Source organism: Lipophrys pholis, assembly GCF_963383615.2.
Source record: "Lipophrys pholis genome assembly, chromosome: 2".
Classification (NCBI taxonomy): Eukaryota; Metazoa; Chordata; class Actinopteri; order Blenniiformes; family Blenniidae; genus Lipophrys; species Lipophrys pholis.
In genome coordinates, this window is record NC_137636.1 from 18583960 (window position 1) to 18600446 (window position 16487).

The 16487-nt window shown below is 42.4% G+C and overlaps 2 protein-coding genes across 3 annotated transcripts; both read right to left on the reverse strand.

Moving 5' to 3' along the window:
* Positions 1–24: 24 nt before the first annotated feature.
* On the reverse strand, positions 25–4923 carry ccsapb (centriole, cilia and spindle-associated protein b). Of its 2 annotated transcripts, none has more exons than XM_080458491.1 (5): positions 4821–4923; positions 3033–3401; positions 2837–2947; positions 2488–2693; positions 25–2413 (listed from the first exon to the last, which is right to left on the reverse strand). In XM_080458491.1, exons 2-5 carry the CDS (start codon positions 3397–3399, stop codon positions 2231–2233), a joined length of 867 nt encoding a protein of 288 aa, XP_080314617.1. In that variant the 5' UTR covers positions 3400–3401; positions 4821–4923; the 3' UTR covers positions 25–2230. The 2 variants fall into 2 exon arrangements, with proteins under 2 accessions (XP_080314617.1, XP_080314616.1); XM_080458490.1 differs by having other exon boundaries at positions 37–2413; positions 2825–2947; positions 4821–4894.
* Positions 4924–6098: 1175 nt separating this feature from the next.
* acta1b (actin alpha 1, skeletal muscle b) lies at positions 6099–10936 on the reverse strand. The gene is made up of 7 exons (XM_080458508.1): positions 10595–10936; positions 9676–9812; positions 8777–9101; positions 8130–8291; positions 6964–7155; positions 6677–6858; positions 6099–6570 (listed from the first exon to the last, which is right to left on the reverse strand). Exons 2-7 carry the CDS (start codon positions 9802–9804, stop codon positions 6427–6429), a joined length of 1134 nt encoding a protein of 377 aa, XP_080314634.1. The 5' UTR covers positions 9805–9812; positions 10595–10936; the 3' UTR covers positions 6099–6426.
* Between the last annotated feature and the right edge of the window lie 5551 nt (positions 10937–16487).

The window sequence follows — 16487 nt, forward strand, 5'->3', positions numbered from 1 at the left end:
AATAAAAAAAAAATACTTCAAATCAGGCTTGGAATTCATTATTTTTATTCAAAATGTCTTTTCGAAGCTTTGAGGCCAGAATATACAAAGCATGTGCAATAAATGTGAGCTCTGGTCACAGAAGGAAAACCCCTTTAAAATGGTTTGTGATGTTATCAATGGTCAATTAACAATTTACTCAATCTCTTGAAATTGATTTCAAAGAAATAGAAATGCAAATGTGATTTATTAAAAAAACGGTAAACCAAACTATTTAAGCCCACATACTGTTCTCTAAATAATTTACCATGTACACACAACTCTTACATGCAAGTAAACATTTGCACTTATATACAGTTCTGTAGTTGTTACAAATTCATTTCATTCACCAAAATCAGACTGGACAGATAATTTCAGCATTTCTGATGCCTTTTAGGCTATGCCCCCTTTTCTATTGATTTTTAAAGATATTGGCTGGAGGAACTATTCAGTCTTGGTAAACGTCTGCAAGACATTAGCAGTTAACTTACGATCACATAAAGAAGAGGAGTCTCCAATGGTATCATTTCTTTAAAGCAATGGTTCCTTGGGGTAAAAAAACAACAACAAACAAACACATTTACGGTTGTAAAGCATAAGCAGGAACAACACTATGACGTTTGTCCTGAGTAACAATCCCACATGAAAATATGGTAATTGGAGAAAGAATTCACCTTGCTCACATAACTCCTTAGAGTACAAAAAAGTCCCACATTTCAAAAATATATAACATTGACTCAGATACAGTTTCTCAAGTAAAATATTGCACAGAACTATAATTACACTATAACTTAAGCTCAAAAAACTTAGTACAAAGCAAATGATATCATTTAATACAGAACCAATGCTGAAACAACACGTGAGGAATGATAAACATCAGGCAGATGAGGCCGTTACTTTACGATCAAAGTCACATCAGTAATAGCAATAACAGAAGCAGAGAATAAAATGGCTTTTTCAGTTTGATGGCACATAGCTGATTATATCATCCATCATCATTTAAAGTTGGATCAGGTGTCTCAGAGTAGAGATCAGATCTATTAGATGTTATATTCTGTACAAATGTTTTTTTTAAAGGCGACACTCGTTCAAAGTGCTGTTTGATTTGGTCATAATAATCAATATGTAACAATCCATTTCCTGCGAGATGCAACTTGGACATCATCTCCCTCAACAGTTCTTCATTTGGCTCTGGAGCAATTTTAATTAAAAAAAAAAAAAAGTTTGGACCTCTGAGAGTTGTTCTTTAAAAACAAAAATCTAAAATTCTTGTACACATTTGTACTGATGGTAAATGTTTGATTCTGTCAGGAAAAAAGAAGAACACTGCTGTAACCACGGAAACAACAGAAATCAGCAGTCATCCACTGGCTGTAAAAGTTATTGTTAGCACCATGTTGATCACATTAAAATCTATTTTTCTTTACAAAACTATTTTAAATCACTACCACATCAAAGTGTCCACAATATTATGAGCAAACGCAGCCACAACACTGCGAACGGTGATTTACAATCTATCTAAACAGAGTCTCAGTGGATTCATTCATGAAGCAAGAGAAAACCAGCTCACAGCAGTTCATTTAAATCAGAAGCTATAGATCTACAGAGCCCGGTCGTTTCTATTCGCCCATCAATGCTTTACACTCGGCACAAATAAGAAAATACCAATCCACATCAAAAGCCACAAGAACCTTACAAAAATATTGTGTTGGTTAAGCCACAATGTGTGCTCAATGTGATGTGAGTGTTCAATTAAAAGAAGGCTTCATCTGTTTAAACATGCCGCCGTGTGCCTTCATAACCCAGTGAGTGCACCGTGCTGTGATATATCAATAAAAATATAGACACCTGATACTGCACGTGTTTAAAGGGATATCAATATATGGCTGTATACAAATCTATTGGGTTTTTATTTTGCACCCTTCATGCACATCTCAGTGTCTTCATAACAGGTGTGTCCATGAATTATACATTTACCACAAAATAGCGTTCAAAAGTGTCTTTTACCCTGTGAATTTCTTCTGATTGTACTGGTTAAAATTCTAATTTAAAAAAGGTGATTCTACAAACCTTGAAGAATAAGCCATGACGTCAGTGACGTCCGGCTCCTAAGCTTGTATCATCCTGCCAACCAAATAGGACGGTGGCCTTTGTATGAATCCACACCAGCATGGCGCTCTTATTTTAGGCATTTTTCTACATGCATGTGTCCCTATCGGGAGCGAGCAGAGAAGCACCTCATGTACTCGGTAAGCCAGGGGTTGAACTCTGGCTGAACTACCCTCCTGGTCTTGTTCAAGTCTGAGGACCTGGCCCTCCGTCGCTCACTGCGCTGTGACTGCATCTGACGTTCCACCTCCCGCCTCGTCCTGGCACGTAGAGCGGATTCATGGATCTACCAGGAGAAGAAACGTTAACCCATTGATCCTTCTTCATCTACAGAGTAACCGTCACACAGACGAAGAATACCTCCTGAGTTGAAGCCGCAGGACCAACATTGTGAGTTTTCCTTGCTGCCATGTCTGCGTCCTTCTCCCCGGAGCCATACAGAGCAAAGGGATGCCTGCTGTCTTTACTCTCCTCCCTGGGCTGACGGGTTGTTGCTGGTCTGACGCGCTGGGAGCGCCACGATTGTTTTGTGGATTTATTCTGTGCTGGTTGTAGTCCTCTGCTAGCTTTCACGTTAAAAGAAAGAGAAAGAGAAAGTCACAGCCAGGTCAACACAGCAGGGAGAAAAGCATCTCGGGCTGAACGGCAGAAGTAGAGGAGCTCCAAGCATTTAACTGAACTTTCAGGGTTGACACACATCTTGAATCACCTTGGTCTCTGTTGAGAGATGTCGTCTGTTTGCGGCCTCTGCTGTTGACTTTCTCTTCCTCTCTCTCGTCCTGCAGTACCTTTGTCTCATCGGCACCCTCAGGCTGTGAGCCTGAGGAGTGAACATCACATTGCACAGTCAAGCAACATGCACAAAGCCCAATATGGGCTACAATTTGTAAATAATTTATAGTTACCATGCACTGCAGACACACTCTCTTCCCCCTCATTCAGAATAGAAAGTCTTTGCACTGCTCCTGTGGTTCTGGCTTGCTGTTCCTGCCACCTGTCCATCTTCGCCTGCTCACACTCCTCAGCCTCGGCTCCATCTCCGCCAGCTTCAGCCTGGACTTGGTTCTTGTTGGGAGCAGAGCAAGGACTTCTTCCTCCCGAGTCCGAGTCACTATCAGAGCCACTCCAGAACCAGGGGTTGTGTGTGTACTCCAACAGCCTGCGAGTCATTCTGTACTTCAGCATTTCCTCGTAGCATTTGTTGTAAGTCTCCCATTTTGGATCTTTGAAGTTTTTCATGTATTCCGAGCGGATCCTCTTGGTCACCATCATATCTGTTCGCAAAACACAAAACAAAACTCTGTTGTAAGACTTTTTATCAGCCAACTTGGTTATATCTTCTTGATAATTTAGTTAATATTTCTATCATTTAAACCTTCAGTTTGGTCAACACGAATGCCAAGTACTGAGTTTAGGTCTAAATCTGGGGAAAGTAAATGAATCCAGGCGTTTCCAACAATCCGGGGTCAAAATGTAGGCTCTTTTTGGAAAACTGCTTGAGTGATTTTGAAAAACCCAGTTCTGTTCTTAACAAGAAGAAAATCCACGTGTTGTTTTCAGAGGCAGGTCCAGAGTGTGTTGTTTACTTTATAATGTCTGGTTAAATGAGTTTAATTCAGAAGTTTCCTGGTCTCGTTTCAAAAAAGCTCTCGTTAAACACATAGTTTGTCCATATTTTTTCTTCTTCGATGGGATGTTTGATGTTTATTTACATTAATATGAGTATTTGCAGTATTTCGTTACCTGGTTTACAGTGAAGTGGAGTTCAAACTATCAATCAGAATTACGTCGCAACAGAAAATTAAACTTGAGGAATAGCTGGTCGAGTAGGTCCCATGTCAATAAAAGCTTTTTAAGCCTCCGTGTTCTGAAGAGTGTAAATAAACCATGTTTGTACCTGCTGTGCTCCTGAGGTTCCTTCTCTTCGACTCACCGCCAGACATTTAAACGTAACGTGCCCGCAGTTCAAACCAATGGCGGAGCAGCTGGACAAAACCCGCCTACCTCCTGCCACACGGTCGGTTCACCTCCCGCGGTTAGGAGCGAAATAAAATATCGTGTTTGTAAGAGAATAAAAACATGCCACCATTATATTTTATCAGCTTCGTTTTTGGGGGGTTAAAATAAATCACCGTCCCACAGCAATCTGTGATAACCGTTAAAAGCAGAGGACGCTCGAACGTGATGACGTCACCGTCAGCTCGTCCTCTGATTGGCCCCGGGAACGTGAGCGTATGTCCAAATAAAAGGTCAGTTGTAGCCTCTATGTTCATATAAATAACCTCATAATTAGCCCTCATCGGCCTGTAAAACATCTCCAATGATCAAATAAGGCGGCCATGCAACCCAGTGCATTAAAATGTACATGCGCATTTGTTTAACGGAATCAAAACTATCGACATTACGCCATCGCAGTTTAAATACGTCGTTTATTTAGTTGTCGCTTGCCCTACTCGCCTAATACACACCCCGGAGACAAAAGTATGTGCGTCATGTGAAGCTGTCTTAATAATCATCCGGTAATACGGAACACGTATGGTCGCCTGTCACCGCCTTGCAGGGACATCCCACCCTACATTCATTAATTCATTCTCCATGACAATCCACCGACTCCCGTCAACAACACGGTCCGACCGGACGGGAGCGATTCTGCGCTGCGAGGATCTAATTTGGTGTGCAGAGAATATACTTACACCAGGGTCGGATTTCGCGGACGCGGAGCAGAACAGATGGCGTTCACGACGCTGCAGCTGTAATCACACAGGCCGGCCCACCGCGTCCCCGCAGCTTAGCTCCGCCCGCCTCAAGACGTTTTTAAAAAGCCCAACACACCCGCAACAGGTGGCCCGATCTGGGATGTGAGGAATGCACTCAGAGCGGCAGAGAGACATTTGTGTGGTGATGAGTTTTAACAAGGACATAAAGAATCAAACGAAATGCTTTAAATGTCCAGTGATGGATGGAATTGTTCTTTTGAAATAAGCGGTTTATCTTATTCCAACCTTTGGTTTATTAATTTCTGTCTGTCTTTCTGTCTTTCTGTCTTTCTGTCTTTCTGTCTGTCTGTCTGTCTGTCTGTCTGTCTGTCTGTCTGTCTGTCTGTCTGTCTGTCTGTCTGTCTGTCTGTCCTTTGTGCTTTTAACCTCCAGGCAGACCCCGATAACCTGCTGAGGTTCTATTTATATGGGGTCTGCAGGGATACTCCACCCTCGGTTTGGTCTTGTCTAAAGATGGTCTGGGATATCGCGTAAATGACCGAGCAAGCCGAGGCAGCTCTGCAGCATTCAGCGGCGGGTGTCAGGTGTCTGATGCCACCGAGCCGCTCGCCACTGCCACTGCTGCCGCTGCCGCTGCTGCTGCTGCCTTGGCGCATTCCTGACAAGTCAAACTCCGACTGTCCAAGGCCTAAAGGTGTCGTCTGTCCGCTTTTAATACCTTTCTTTTACCCAGTACCCCCACCCTTCGCACATTCCTCCAACTGACAGGAGCTGAATGCAGAGGGACGTGATTGGCACTGGTGGCCTGGAGTCGGTTGTGCGCAGGTTCGAATCCCACAGTTGACGCTTCACCACTGTGGTACCCTGAGCAAGACAACTGTTTCCCATCGGCTCCCTGGAGCCCGATAAACTGGCTTCTACAACCTATTTCCATTTGGTGATTAATAAAGTATGATTAGTTAGTTTTAGTTTAATTTCCCACCATAATTGGGATGAACTTCCAATCCTAACTTTCCCTGCACTCGATGAGCTGATTTGGTTGTGGGTGGGTGTTGCGCCTTAAGTGCTCCACTTAGCAAAATAAATAGTATAGATAAAGTATATCATCATATCAGCCAATATCCCAATACTTGGAAAATAGCTGTTTTAGCATTTCTTCTTCGTTAAGGTATATTCATTCCCTTGTTCAAAGTTCCCCAAAATGGTTGCAATCGTCTTCCAGAAAACTTTCCCTAAGAGAAACAAGGCCAGGGGCAAAATACCAAATAATGGACTTTAATAAATTATCAATATGTATATACACTTACATTCACATGTGTTGGGCAACATGTTGTTCTTATTTTTTTATTAAAGTTTTTTTTTGGTGGATGCATGGTTCAGTGGTGTTTTTTCACAGCCTTTCTCCGTGCAAACACAGACAACAGACAACTTAAAATATGCAGATTTTAAGATGATAAAAAAATGCATAATGTCAACAGCGCAGGCAGACAGTCCATTGACAGAAGAGTGTTGCTGTGCCGCAGAGCTTGTTCCTCCTCCTTGTTTGATCTCCAGATAGCTGGTGGTGATGTTGATGGAGGATTTAGAAGCACTTCCTGTGGACAATGCTGGGGCCAGCCTCGTCGTACTCCTGCTTGGAGATCCACATCTGCTGGAAGGTGGACAGGGAAGCCAGGATGGAGCCGCCGATCCAGACGGAGTACTTCCTCTCGGGGGGAGCGATGATCTGGAGGAGGAGGAGGCGAATGTATGAATCAAGTGGAATCGTGTGCGTAAATGTGCGTTAAACACTTTCGTCTGTGTTTTAATTGTTCCATATTATATTTAGGTACCTTGATCTTCATGGTGCTGGGGGCCAGGGCAGTGATCTCCTTCTGCATACGGTCAGCGATACCAGGGTACATGGTGGTACCACCGGAGAGCACATTGTTGGCGTACAGATCCTTACGGATGTCAATGTCGCACTTCATGATGCTGTTGTAGGCAGTCTCGTGAATGCCAGCAGACTCCATACCTGGTCAGGTGAGATGGACAAGTGTCAAGAGGGCGCAACCCAGAGTAGCGGGAAAACCATGTATGTCTTTTAAATTGTGGAGGAAACAAATATAATGTGAAGTACCGATGAAGGAAGGCTGGAAGAGGGTCTCCGGGCAACGGAACCTCTCGTTACCGATGGTGATGACCTGACCGTCGGGAAGCTCGTAGCTCTTCTCCAGGGAAGAGGAGGAGGCAGCGGTGGCCATCTCATTCTCGAAGTCCAGAGCCACATAGCACAGCTTCTCCTTGATGTCGCGCACGATCTCACGCTCAGCTGTTGGGGCACAAGTTGAGGGATTTTCATTCAAAGTGCTAAATAGCGCAGAGTACACACAGCGTGCGTAAAGGAAAGAACTACAGCAGTAACTGTCTGCTTGTGTCGAATTTTCAATCTGGTTAGCAAATACAGCGTGCACGTAAGCGGTTAATGACAATAATTACCGTAGAATATGCTTCTTCGTGCACGGCTGTCATATTTTGCGTAAATATGTTTTACAGTGGGTCAGATTCCACCTGAAGCGTTATAATTGAGTTGGCCCGATGTCAATAAGGGTAAATGTTTGGAGTACCGTGGCCTCCAGAGGGCGCCACAAAATAATTTAAAAAAATGAATTCTAATTAAAACTAGTTATTTCTGTTTACTCTTAAAATTGAAAAGCTCAGATTGATTCAAATGTAAAGCAATGCTAAATTATTATCACTACAAATTATAAAACCAAATGTATTTTTACTGCTTTTAAAAGACAATCAATATGCTATTCTCTTATCACCCATATTATGTCACATTTTAACCCCAGTTGTTAGTTGTGTTACGTTTGAAATTGTCGGAACTATTGTGATTGTGCTAAACTTTCCATTAGTGTTAAAGAACACATTATCATTATTATTATTATTACTCCATCATTTACCATTCCCACATAAACTGCAGTTTACTGCTTCTTGCATTTGCTAATCAACATTTCACTGTAATGAAATAAAGTTGTATCTATTATGCATATCAGAAAAAAAATAATTGTATATTATACACGTAAAGTAGACTTACGTGTATCAAGTATTTATCAGTTTTTTTTCTAGAAATCACAATTTTGATATGGATGTTTTTAAGTTATTTTAAACATGTAATTTAGATAACATGCTATCTTTTAATAACCACGATCTTTTTTATTATACTATGCCGTATGTCTACTAAAAGTTATTTCAGAGAGTAGTTTATTTCTTTTAGTTGTCGCTGCGTGATGAATTCCTCACCAGTGGTAACGAAAGAGTAGCCACGCTCAGTCAGGATCTTCATCAGGTAGTCGGTCAGATCGCGACCAGCCAGGTCCAGACGCATGATGGCATGGGGCAGGGCGTAACCCTCATAGACTGGGACGTTGTGGGTCACACCATCACCAGCATCCAGCACAATACCTGAGAAGAGGCGAGAAAGAATTTCATCAAAGTCCAGGCGACAAAGCGCATAGATATTTCAGAATTGTGCGTAAAATGTGGCGTAAATGGATATTTGACAGATAATCTAAAGCCACACAGGCTCTAACAAACATCAGCCATCAAAAGACGGGTCAAATGTGCGTAAATGTGTTGCGTAAATGTAATAAATGTCAGGGTCGTCCCATTGATAGATTTTTTATGTAATATGTGATATAAAAGTCTTCTGATTTTGTCTTTTAGATCTTTCGTTAGAGTTTGACGCGTAGACAGTTAACAAAAGAACAAGATTACTATTCTTAAAAGTTGTGCGTAAATTGAATAACGGGAAATTGTCAAATTTGTAGTGTAGCCCATATTATGTGTTAGAATTCGAATATACTTTTGTCTGGCTGTTTTGTTATACATTCGAGAAGCTGTGTCTATGTCATGTATGTCAGGTGTTTTTTTTTTGTTGTCAGCCTCACCAGTGGTACGACCGGAAGCGTACAGGGACAGGACAGCCTGGATGGCCACATACATGGCTGGGACGTTGAAGGTCTCAAACATGATCTGGGTCATCTTCTCTCTGTTGGCCTTGGGGTTCAGGGGAGCCTCAGTGAGCAGGGTGGGGTGCTCCTCGGGGGCAACTCTCAGCTCATTGTAGAAGGTGTGATGCCAGATCTTCTCCATGTCGTCCCAGTTGGTGATGATGCCGTGCTCAATGGGGTACTTCAGAGTCAGGATACCTCTCTTGCTCTGAGCCTCGTCGCCGACGTAGGAGTCCTTCTGACCCATACCGACCATGACACCCTGAAGTTGGAAAAGAGAGAGAGGAAGGCAACGGGAAGGTTAGCTGGGGACGTCAGAAAGCACATACAGATATATGAAGTCTTTTTCTGATCGGATTAAAGTCTTTGGACTGACATAGTGACCATTGCGTAAATGTGCCAAATAACAACGCAGACAAATAACGGTCACGGAAAGACCGCAGTTGTTCGACTGACTCTTTACAAGTGACTAACTTAGTCCTAAATCTGCAATGGCCACATTGCTCGAGGTAAATGCTGCCAAATTGATGTGGTTCAATATAGCTCGTATCTCGTTGATGTAATTTAACTGTTGCTGGGAGTGTCTGTTTTCTGTTTTGTTTTTGTTTTTTTAATAATAAAAAATAACAGATCAGCTGCATGTTAACAATATTTTCTAGAGGGGATCACTGTCAAAGCAGTGCAATAACGTTTTGATTTTATATTCGTTCAAATACAATCATATCTTTATATATGGTTTAATAAACACACTGAAATGTTATGAGTAGTTGTGAAATAATTCTGCCTTTAAGCGTCTGAGTCTAAACTATTAGATATATAATTCCTTCGTTGTTTACCTGGTGGCGGGGACGGCCGACGATGGAGGGGAACACGGCCCTGGGGGCATCGTCTCCGGCGAAGCCAGCCTTCACCAGGCCGGAGCCGTTGTCGCACACAAGGGCGGTAGTTTCATCGTCGTCACACATGTTGGCTTCTGTCAGAGAAGAGGAGAGGAAAGAGTCAATTCACTGAATCACATCAACACGGCGCTGCGTATTGAATGTGAGAGAAATGACACCCAGACTAAGCTGACCGGACTCTTCGCAATTTATAAGCTCATGCCAGGTTTCATAAAATGTATTTTAAAATCCTAAAAATAATTGTAACATTTACTAGAGCGCATGAACCTGATAGGGACCAAACATTGCGCTAGACGCATCCATACCGCTGACACCAGGCCATTACGCGTGACCAATAGAGATTTGAAACACACAAAATCTAATGAGAAACGATTATTGAATAGCTGTAACATTCATTATCTTCTGATCAAATTTAGAAAAGGCCCGATAATGGTAAGTTTAATAGAAATTTATAGAGCATAAACTTAAAAACTTACAAAACGTTTTGAATTAAATCAAGAATTATTAAACAAATAAGCAAATCAATCAAACAAGAACTACATGTTTTAAATTGAAAAGAGATGAATTCGAAATAAACTGTTCTGCGTTTTTCTTGGTTTGGTTTTCAGGGTTCAGAGTTACACCTCTGGAGATGACCAATCAGCTTTGCCTTTACATGAATCCTGTCATTCTAACGGCATCTACAGGGCCTCGGTAGAGCTGCCCGTGATGTCTCCAGTAGTATCTCTGTCAAGGCCTCCCATCCCCTGCGGTCCTCCCTAAGGTTTGCTTCAGTAAGGCTCCAGTGGATCTTTCCTTCAGATCTATAGTCTGGTGTCCCAACCAGGATGAGTTGCAGGTCCTTGCAGGGTCTTACCTTAGGAGTGTGTCTGCGGCTCGGAGAGAAAGACCCAACCAGTGCTGCTGCTGAACCAGCTACGGTCCTCGGTGTAGAACGTCCACCTTTTATACCCCAGCTCCACCATTCACAAACCTCAGCACTGGCCCCGATCCCAGCCCTCTGCCATATTAGGATACTGACGGGCTGAGGCTGAGGAATTGGGGTGGGGGCGCTGGTGGGAGGCGCGCCCCTCGGAGGGGAAGGAGACCTCTCCATTCATCGGGCTTCAGGAGGGGATCAGAAGTGATGCTGCGCGGCCCCGACCGGGAGAGAGCGCGCGCCATATATGGAACTGTCCCTTCGACCTCCCATCGAGCCCCGCGGTCCCACCTCGAGGGCCGTATAAGGAGCGCGCGGGCCACTGGGGGGTTTCTAGGGGAGACGCCAGTTGCTACCAAGCAGGGTTATAGATTTGCTGCTAGTAGGCCTCATCCAGCCTTAAAATGGGAAAATGCTTCGATCATCTGAACAGATTTAGGCCACGGTGAGAGCCACGGGCTGAAACCAATAACTGACACGTCTCCCATTAAGGGGGCTGCCAAACCCAATTAAGACTTCAATTTCTCATTATGATGATTGATATGTTATTACAGTTCAAGAAAACTCATGGTGTCCACATTTTTTCAATATATTTTGAAGTGTGCAACAAATTGATAATAAACTACCAAGCTGAATATCTTACAAGCACCCTATATGTGTTTTGATAACTGAGGGAGTTTTATGCATCTGCATGCCCATCTTTGGCCTTATATTATTGTTTAGCATATTGTGATACAAATACAACTATTGGTGATTGGTCTGAGCAGATACCAGCAAATAGAGACAGTTAACTGATATCAGACTTGTTAATCATGGTGCACCTGCAGTCCCAATTGAATTATGAAATCACAGAAACAATTGTTTCAATTCAAAATCTGCCATTCTGCGAACCACATGGCCTGATATTCACACAGAGTCTGAACAGCCAACAGCTGAAACCTTATCTGTCAGGGCTACACCGCTCTGTCACTAGAGCAGTTGGATTAATTATAACTCTAACAGGAGGAGGGAGCTGGAGCATGTGTGTGTGTGTGTGAGTGACAAATGTGTGCACATGTATGTTTGTGCATGTGTTGCTGAGACCAAAAGGAGTGACAGAGGACGTGCCAAAGTACTTATAATAAACCCAAAGAAATTGAGGAATGGCATGCGAAAGTGTACAAAAAAAAGAAGAAATTATTTGCTGGTAAACCAAAAAAATGAATGTGGAAGAGTCCGATTTAAACTGGCAATGGGACCTGACAACTTTGATGACACCTGGAGTCAATAAAATGGTCTTTGTTTGAAGAAACACAAGCTTTCAAATATGCAAAATGGAGATTATTTGATGACGTTCACTTAATACTGTAATGTGGAAAACAACACCAACATGAAATATGCATGATGAGATGTTTGCATTCATGACTAGATTTCGTTTAGTTTTGTTGTTTTTTTTTACTTTCTAGGCAGTGTGAGAAATGAGAGAAAACTTATCTCACAGCAGCAAAGAAAAGCTTTAATATCTCACAGTATTCAATAATGCAAAGGGTCATAATTTACACATTCACTACATCTGTGTAAGTGTAGATTAACTGCATTACACACTCATGATTTGTGTAGTGTTCTGTAATGATGAACAGTTTGAAATTCATTTTAACAACACCAAACTCTTTGGGTTTGATAGCACATCTATAAAATACATGTAAGAGGAGTGATATTGATGGTTTTGATGGATGAGAGCAAATGGTAAGGTTACTTTGGATGAACAATAATAAGTATGTGTGAGTGTGTGTGTGTGAGGGGGGGGGGGGGGGGGGGGGGGGCATTTGAGAGTGGAGGGGCTGCGGAACAAGGTTGAGCTACTTTTATGCACTTGTTGTGAGCCACTGTGGCTCTGGGGCTCCGCAAAACACCTAAAATGTAAAGGGGCTGGCAGTCATTGGGGAGAGTGAAGGCGGAGGGAAGGAGGGAGGTGAGGGGAAGTGAGATGGACTGGAGGGGAGGAGTGTTGAGAGCTTCTCACACTCCTCAAGGGGGAGGAGGAAGAGGAAGGTGAAAGGGCAGGAGAGGCAGGTGGCACAAAGTATGAGTTTGACTTCTCAGAAGATGTGAAGCCGAGCCAGCTGAAGAGAGACTTTGGAATCCACAAGATTTTTTTTTTTTTATATACATGTGTTTTTTTTAAGTGTTGAAGTAGTGAAGATGACAGTGGAATATAACAGGAAACACTATGTTTGTATACATGTTAAGTTGGTGACTTTTAATATTGGAAAGGTGGAGGTAAACCTATGCTTCTTGATTTTTTATTTTTTTGCCAGATCACACTTAGTCATTTAGGCTACTCACTCTGACACCTTTTATTCATTTCTTTCCTCCAGCTAATAATTTGAGAAAGACTCTCATGCGAGCAGAGAGTGTGAGAGAAAGTGTAAGAATAGCACAAGCTCTGGCATTCAATGGCTGGAACCAATACTCGTGCTGTACATAAGCGTCCTACCTTTTAAAGTGCGTCAGCGAGCCCAACTTGTACAGTAGACTTTCTTTTTTTAAAGAGAGAGCAGAGAGGACATCTTGTTGGAGATTTTCATTAGTTTGCTGTAGATAGTGTTGCAGTGAAGAATGACTGAGGATACTGTGGATGGTGTAAATGGAAAGGTAAAACTCCACATGCTTAACTAAATCGATTAAACGTCAGGTGTTTAATCTGCTCTGGCTTTTTCTTTATTGTGTTGAATGTGGTTTAAAAATCTGTCTTGTTGAGTAGGTTTTAATCTAATGCTCTGAAGGAGGTTAATTACAGTGTGGAAAACACGGGCGACAAGCAGAGTGGTCATACTTGGTGGTGGGATGCCTCACACTGCCAATCTTACTTGCCAAAAACTACTTCCTGGAACTCCGTGACAATCTCCTGAGATTCCTCAACATGGCTGATAGTGCATGTGGCATGAATTCATTTATTCATGTCATTATGGCGGTTTACATTCCAGTCTTTATATTTCCATTTCACAAACGTGTGAGATTTTATGTAATGTTTTCCAATGATCAATACTGGGTGAGCACGCTGTTGCATAAGGCTCAGAAGGGCCAGAGTCTCTCTTCCTGCAGTTCCTCAAATAGCCAGGAGTAGCTTCAGAGAGAAGCAGGCGGAGAGCAGCACATGCAACTGGAATCAGAAACTTGTGCATGGCCGAGCGGCAACTGGTCTGCTGCATGGGCACCAGTGCTGTGGAGCTGCAGACCCTCAGGCCATACGGTCTGCAGGGAACCAGTGAAACCACTTTAAGCACTATTTTGTTAAAAAACAAAAGTCTCGATTGAGCAACCATTAAGATATTTTAAAGAAAGAAAACGTGTGTCAATTCAATTCAATTCAATTTTATTTGTAAAGCGCTAAATCACATCAACAAACATCTCAAAGCGCTCTTACAATGATAGAGAACAACAGAACCCAACTAAACCCTTCCAAAGCAAGCAGATGGAACAAGCAACAGTGGCCAGGAAACAACAGTGTCAGGAAAGTCTTCTTCTGTTGTGCCTTTATAACAGTGTTTCTTTCTCACATGAAATCCAGTAGTGACTGCTGCAGGACTCCATGCTGATGCTCTCTTGAACAAACTTGATAAACTTTCAACCTGCCTCATAGGTGTACTCTTACAGGGATAAAGCCTTTCATCTGTTGCCTTGCCAGGAGCTGTTCATGTGCCAGCAGAGGGAACAAAGTGGAGTCTATTTGCAGAGAAGTGCATGGCACTCTCAACACAGTGTACCTACCAACAGCTGAATACACATTACTCATATCATTAGCATGAGGCTTTATTTTGGAGTGCAGTGGGCAGAATAAGCATTCATGTCACTGATCTGCATGTAGTGAGCAAGGAGCAGCTCAGTGCATGGGGCAGCAGCACCGCCTACTGAGGGTTTCACACACTACACCAGGGTGGGCGCTTCATTCCTCCAAGGGACCTGAGATAAACCTGGACTGCGCTTGATGGCAGAAGCACACTTAAAAAATTAAATTGCAGCTCTAAAACAACTAAAACTAATAAAAGGATGTCAAATAAGTGGTCATTTTATTCTATTTCAATTAAACTTGGGCTGCCAAGTGGCATTGTAAAGTCACCGTAAAGTGAGAAAATCCTCTGGTTGAATCTTGACCTCTGTGTTGCGTTTGCATGTTGTCCTTGTGCGTTAGATAGGTGTGAACAGAAAAATATCTTTTGGGTCAGTGTGTGCAGTTGGTATGCTGTTTAAAAAGAGATGAGGATTGCATGAGCAAATGAGATCTGTTACAGACACAATGATCAATCTTCACATCAGGTGTAGCAGCTGTGTGGTTCGGATTCCATTCTATTTGCACAGCGCCAAATAGCACAGCCATTTGCAGAGAGGTGGCGGCTTTCTGCTGTTCTCGTTGGGGTTAGAGACGGCGAGAAAAGGATAGGACAGACAGATTAAATCCCCGGTTCAGGTGGAGATTCTCCATTCAATTCAGCAGAAATCCACTTTGCTGCAGGTGGATGGGGACAGGAAGATCAGACGACAAAGAGAAACCTGGAGTTGTTCTTGTTTTCTTCTCTCAAGGCAAAGTAGGAGGCACTTTGAACTTAGCGGAGGACTTTATTTTTTATAGACTAACAAGCTATCTCTCCAGGGAGCACAAAACACTCCTTCAGTTTTTTTGTGATGACTTCTTTGATGTTCACAATTGTTCATCATACCATGAAACTGACCTCCCCTGAGTTGTTGCTTTTATCTTCAGGGGGCCGATAGAATCGAGTGTGAAGTGAAGTGAGGCTGCTGCTCCGTCTACAACCAAATCAACCTGACTGGGGTAATGTTAAGTGTGATAAATGAGGCCTGAGGTTGACTATCACATCCCATTCATTTACAATTTCTTCATCACAGTTGATTTTTGGTTAACTAAACAGATTTTAATTCCAATTACCATTTTTGTCATGGTTCGGAGCCTGGCCACGACAACTACTTTCCATTGAATACACAGATGGAATTTAACTCAATATTGAGGGGATTATTTCCTTGAATTTGGTCTCAGCATTGGCTGACAGACATCTCATATATTTGATATGTTTCCCAGGTTCTGTGAAGCCAGTTAATGTAAATTGAAATGATACGAGGAAGTGGTCTGACAACAGAGGCTTGGGAGAAAAAAAACAGATCAATGTCAAGATCATATGTGAGAGCATGATCAAGGGTGTGATTAAAATGAGGGGGTTTATTCACCGTCTGCGAAAAGTCAGTTGTGTCAAGTAACGAACTAAATGAAATGTTGAGGTCATTATTGTGAACATCCACATGCATGTTGAAATCACCCACTATGTTGACTTTATCTGAGCTCGGTGCTAATTTGGAGAGAAAGTCTGAGAATTCTGGTACAAATTCTGAATTTGGAGCTGGAGGATGATGCACTAATCCAAATAGAAGGGTCTACCGTATTTTCCAGCCACATTGCATAATGTTCAGAGTGAGAGTTTCAAAGGATTTTTAGGTTTTCTTTTTAGTTCTGGGACTGATAAGACTAGAGTTGTAAATGGATGCTACTCCTCCTTGATCATTTTCTCGAGGACTATGATCATTAATTAGTAATGTGGGCTGCTTCATTCAGGCTGAGCTATCCTTCCCCCTGTAACCAGGTTTCAGTGAAGGTCAATAAACTGGGATCACTTACCAGTAAAGATTTGGATGAAAGAGATCAGATATTTAACAACCCACATTTAAATATTGTGAGTTTCTGTTGTGGTGTGGTGACCTGACAGTGGGAGTGGAGCCACTACCATTTGTTCCCTTTGGTTTCAAGTGCTTGTGACAGTGCATGAGAATAAACAGAAAACAA

What these genes read in the sequence shown, in the direction of transcription:
- ccsapb (XM_080458490.1), bottom strand. Translation starts at nt 3,399, where the DNA reads ATGATGGTGACCAAGAGGATCCGCTCGGAATACATGAAAAACTTCAAA. An exon ending in GAGTGTGTCTGCAGTGCATG is followed by an intron (nt 2,948 to 3,032) that starts GTAACTATAAAT and finishes TTCACTCCTCAG; the next exon opens with GCTCACAGCCTGAGGGTGCC. An exon ending in AGACCAAGGTGATTCAAGAT is followed by an intron (nt 2,694 to 2,824) that starts GTGTGTCAACCC and finishes TTAACGTGAAAG; the next exon opens with CTAGCAGAGGACTACAACCA.
- acta1b (XM_080458508.1), bottom strand. Translation starts at nt 9,804, where the DNA reads ATGTGTGACGACGATGAAACTACCGCCCTTGTGTGCGACAACGGCTCC. An exon ending in TCGGCCGTCCCCGCCACCAG is followed by an intron (nt 9,102 to 9,675) that starts GTAAACAACGAA and finishes TTCCAACTTCAG; the next exon opens with GGTGTCATGGTCGGTATGGG. An exon ending in CGCTTCCGGTCGTACCACTG is followed by an intron (nt 8,292 to 8,776) that starts GTGAGGCTGACA and finishes GCCTCTTCTCAG; the next exon opens with GTATTGTGCTGGATGCTGGT.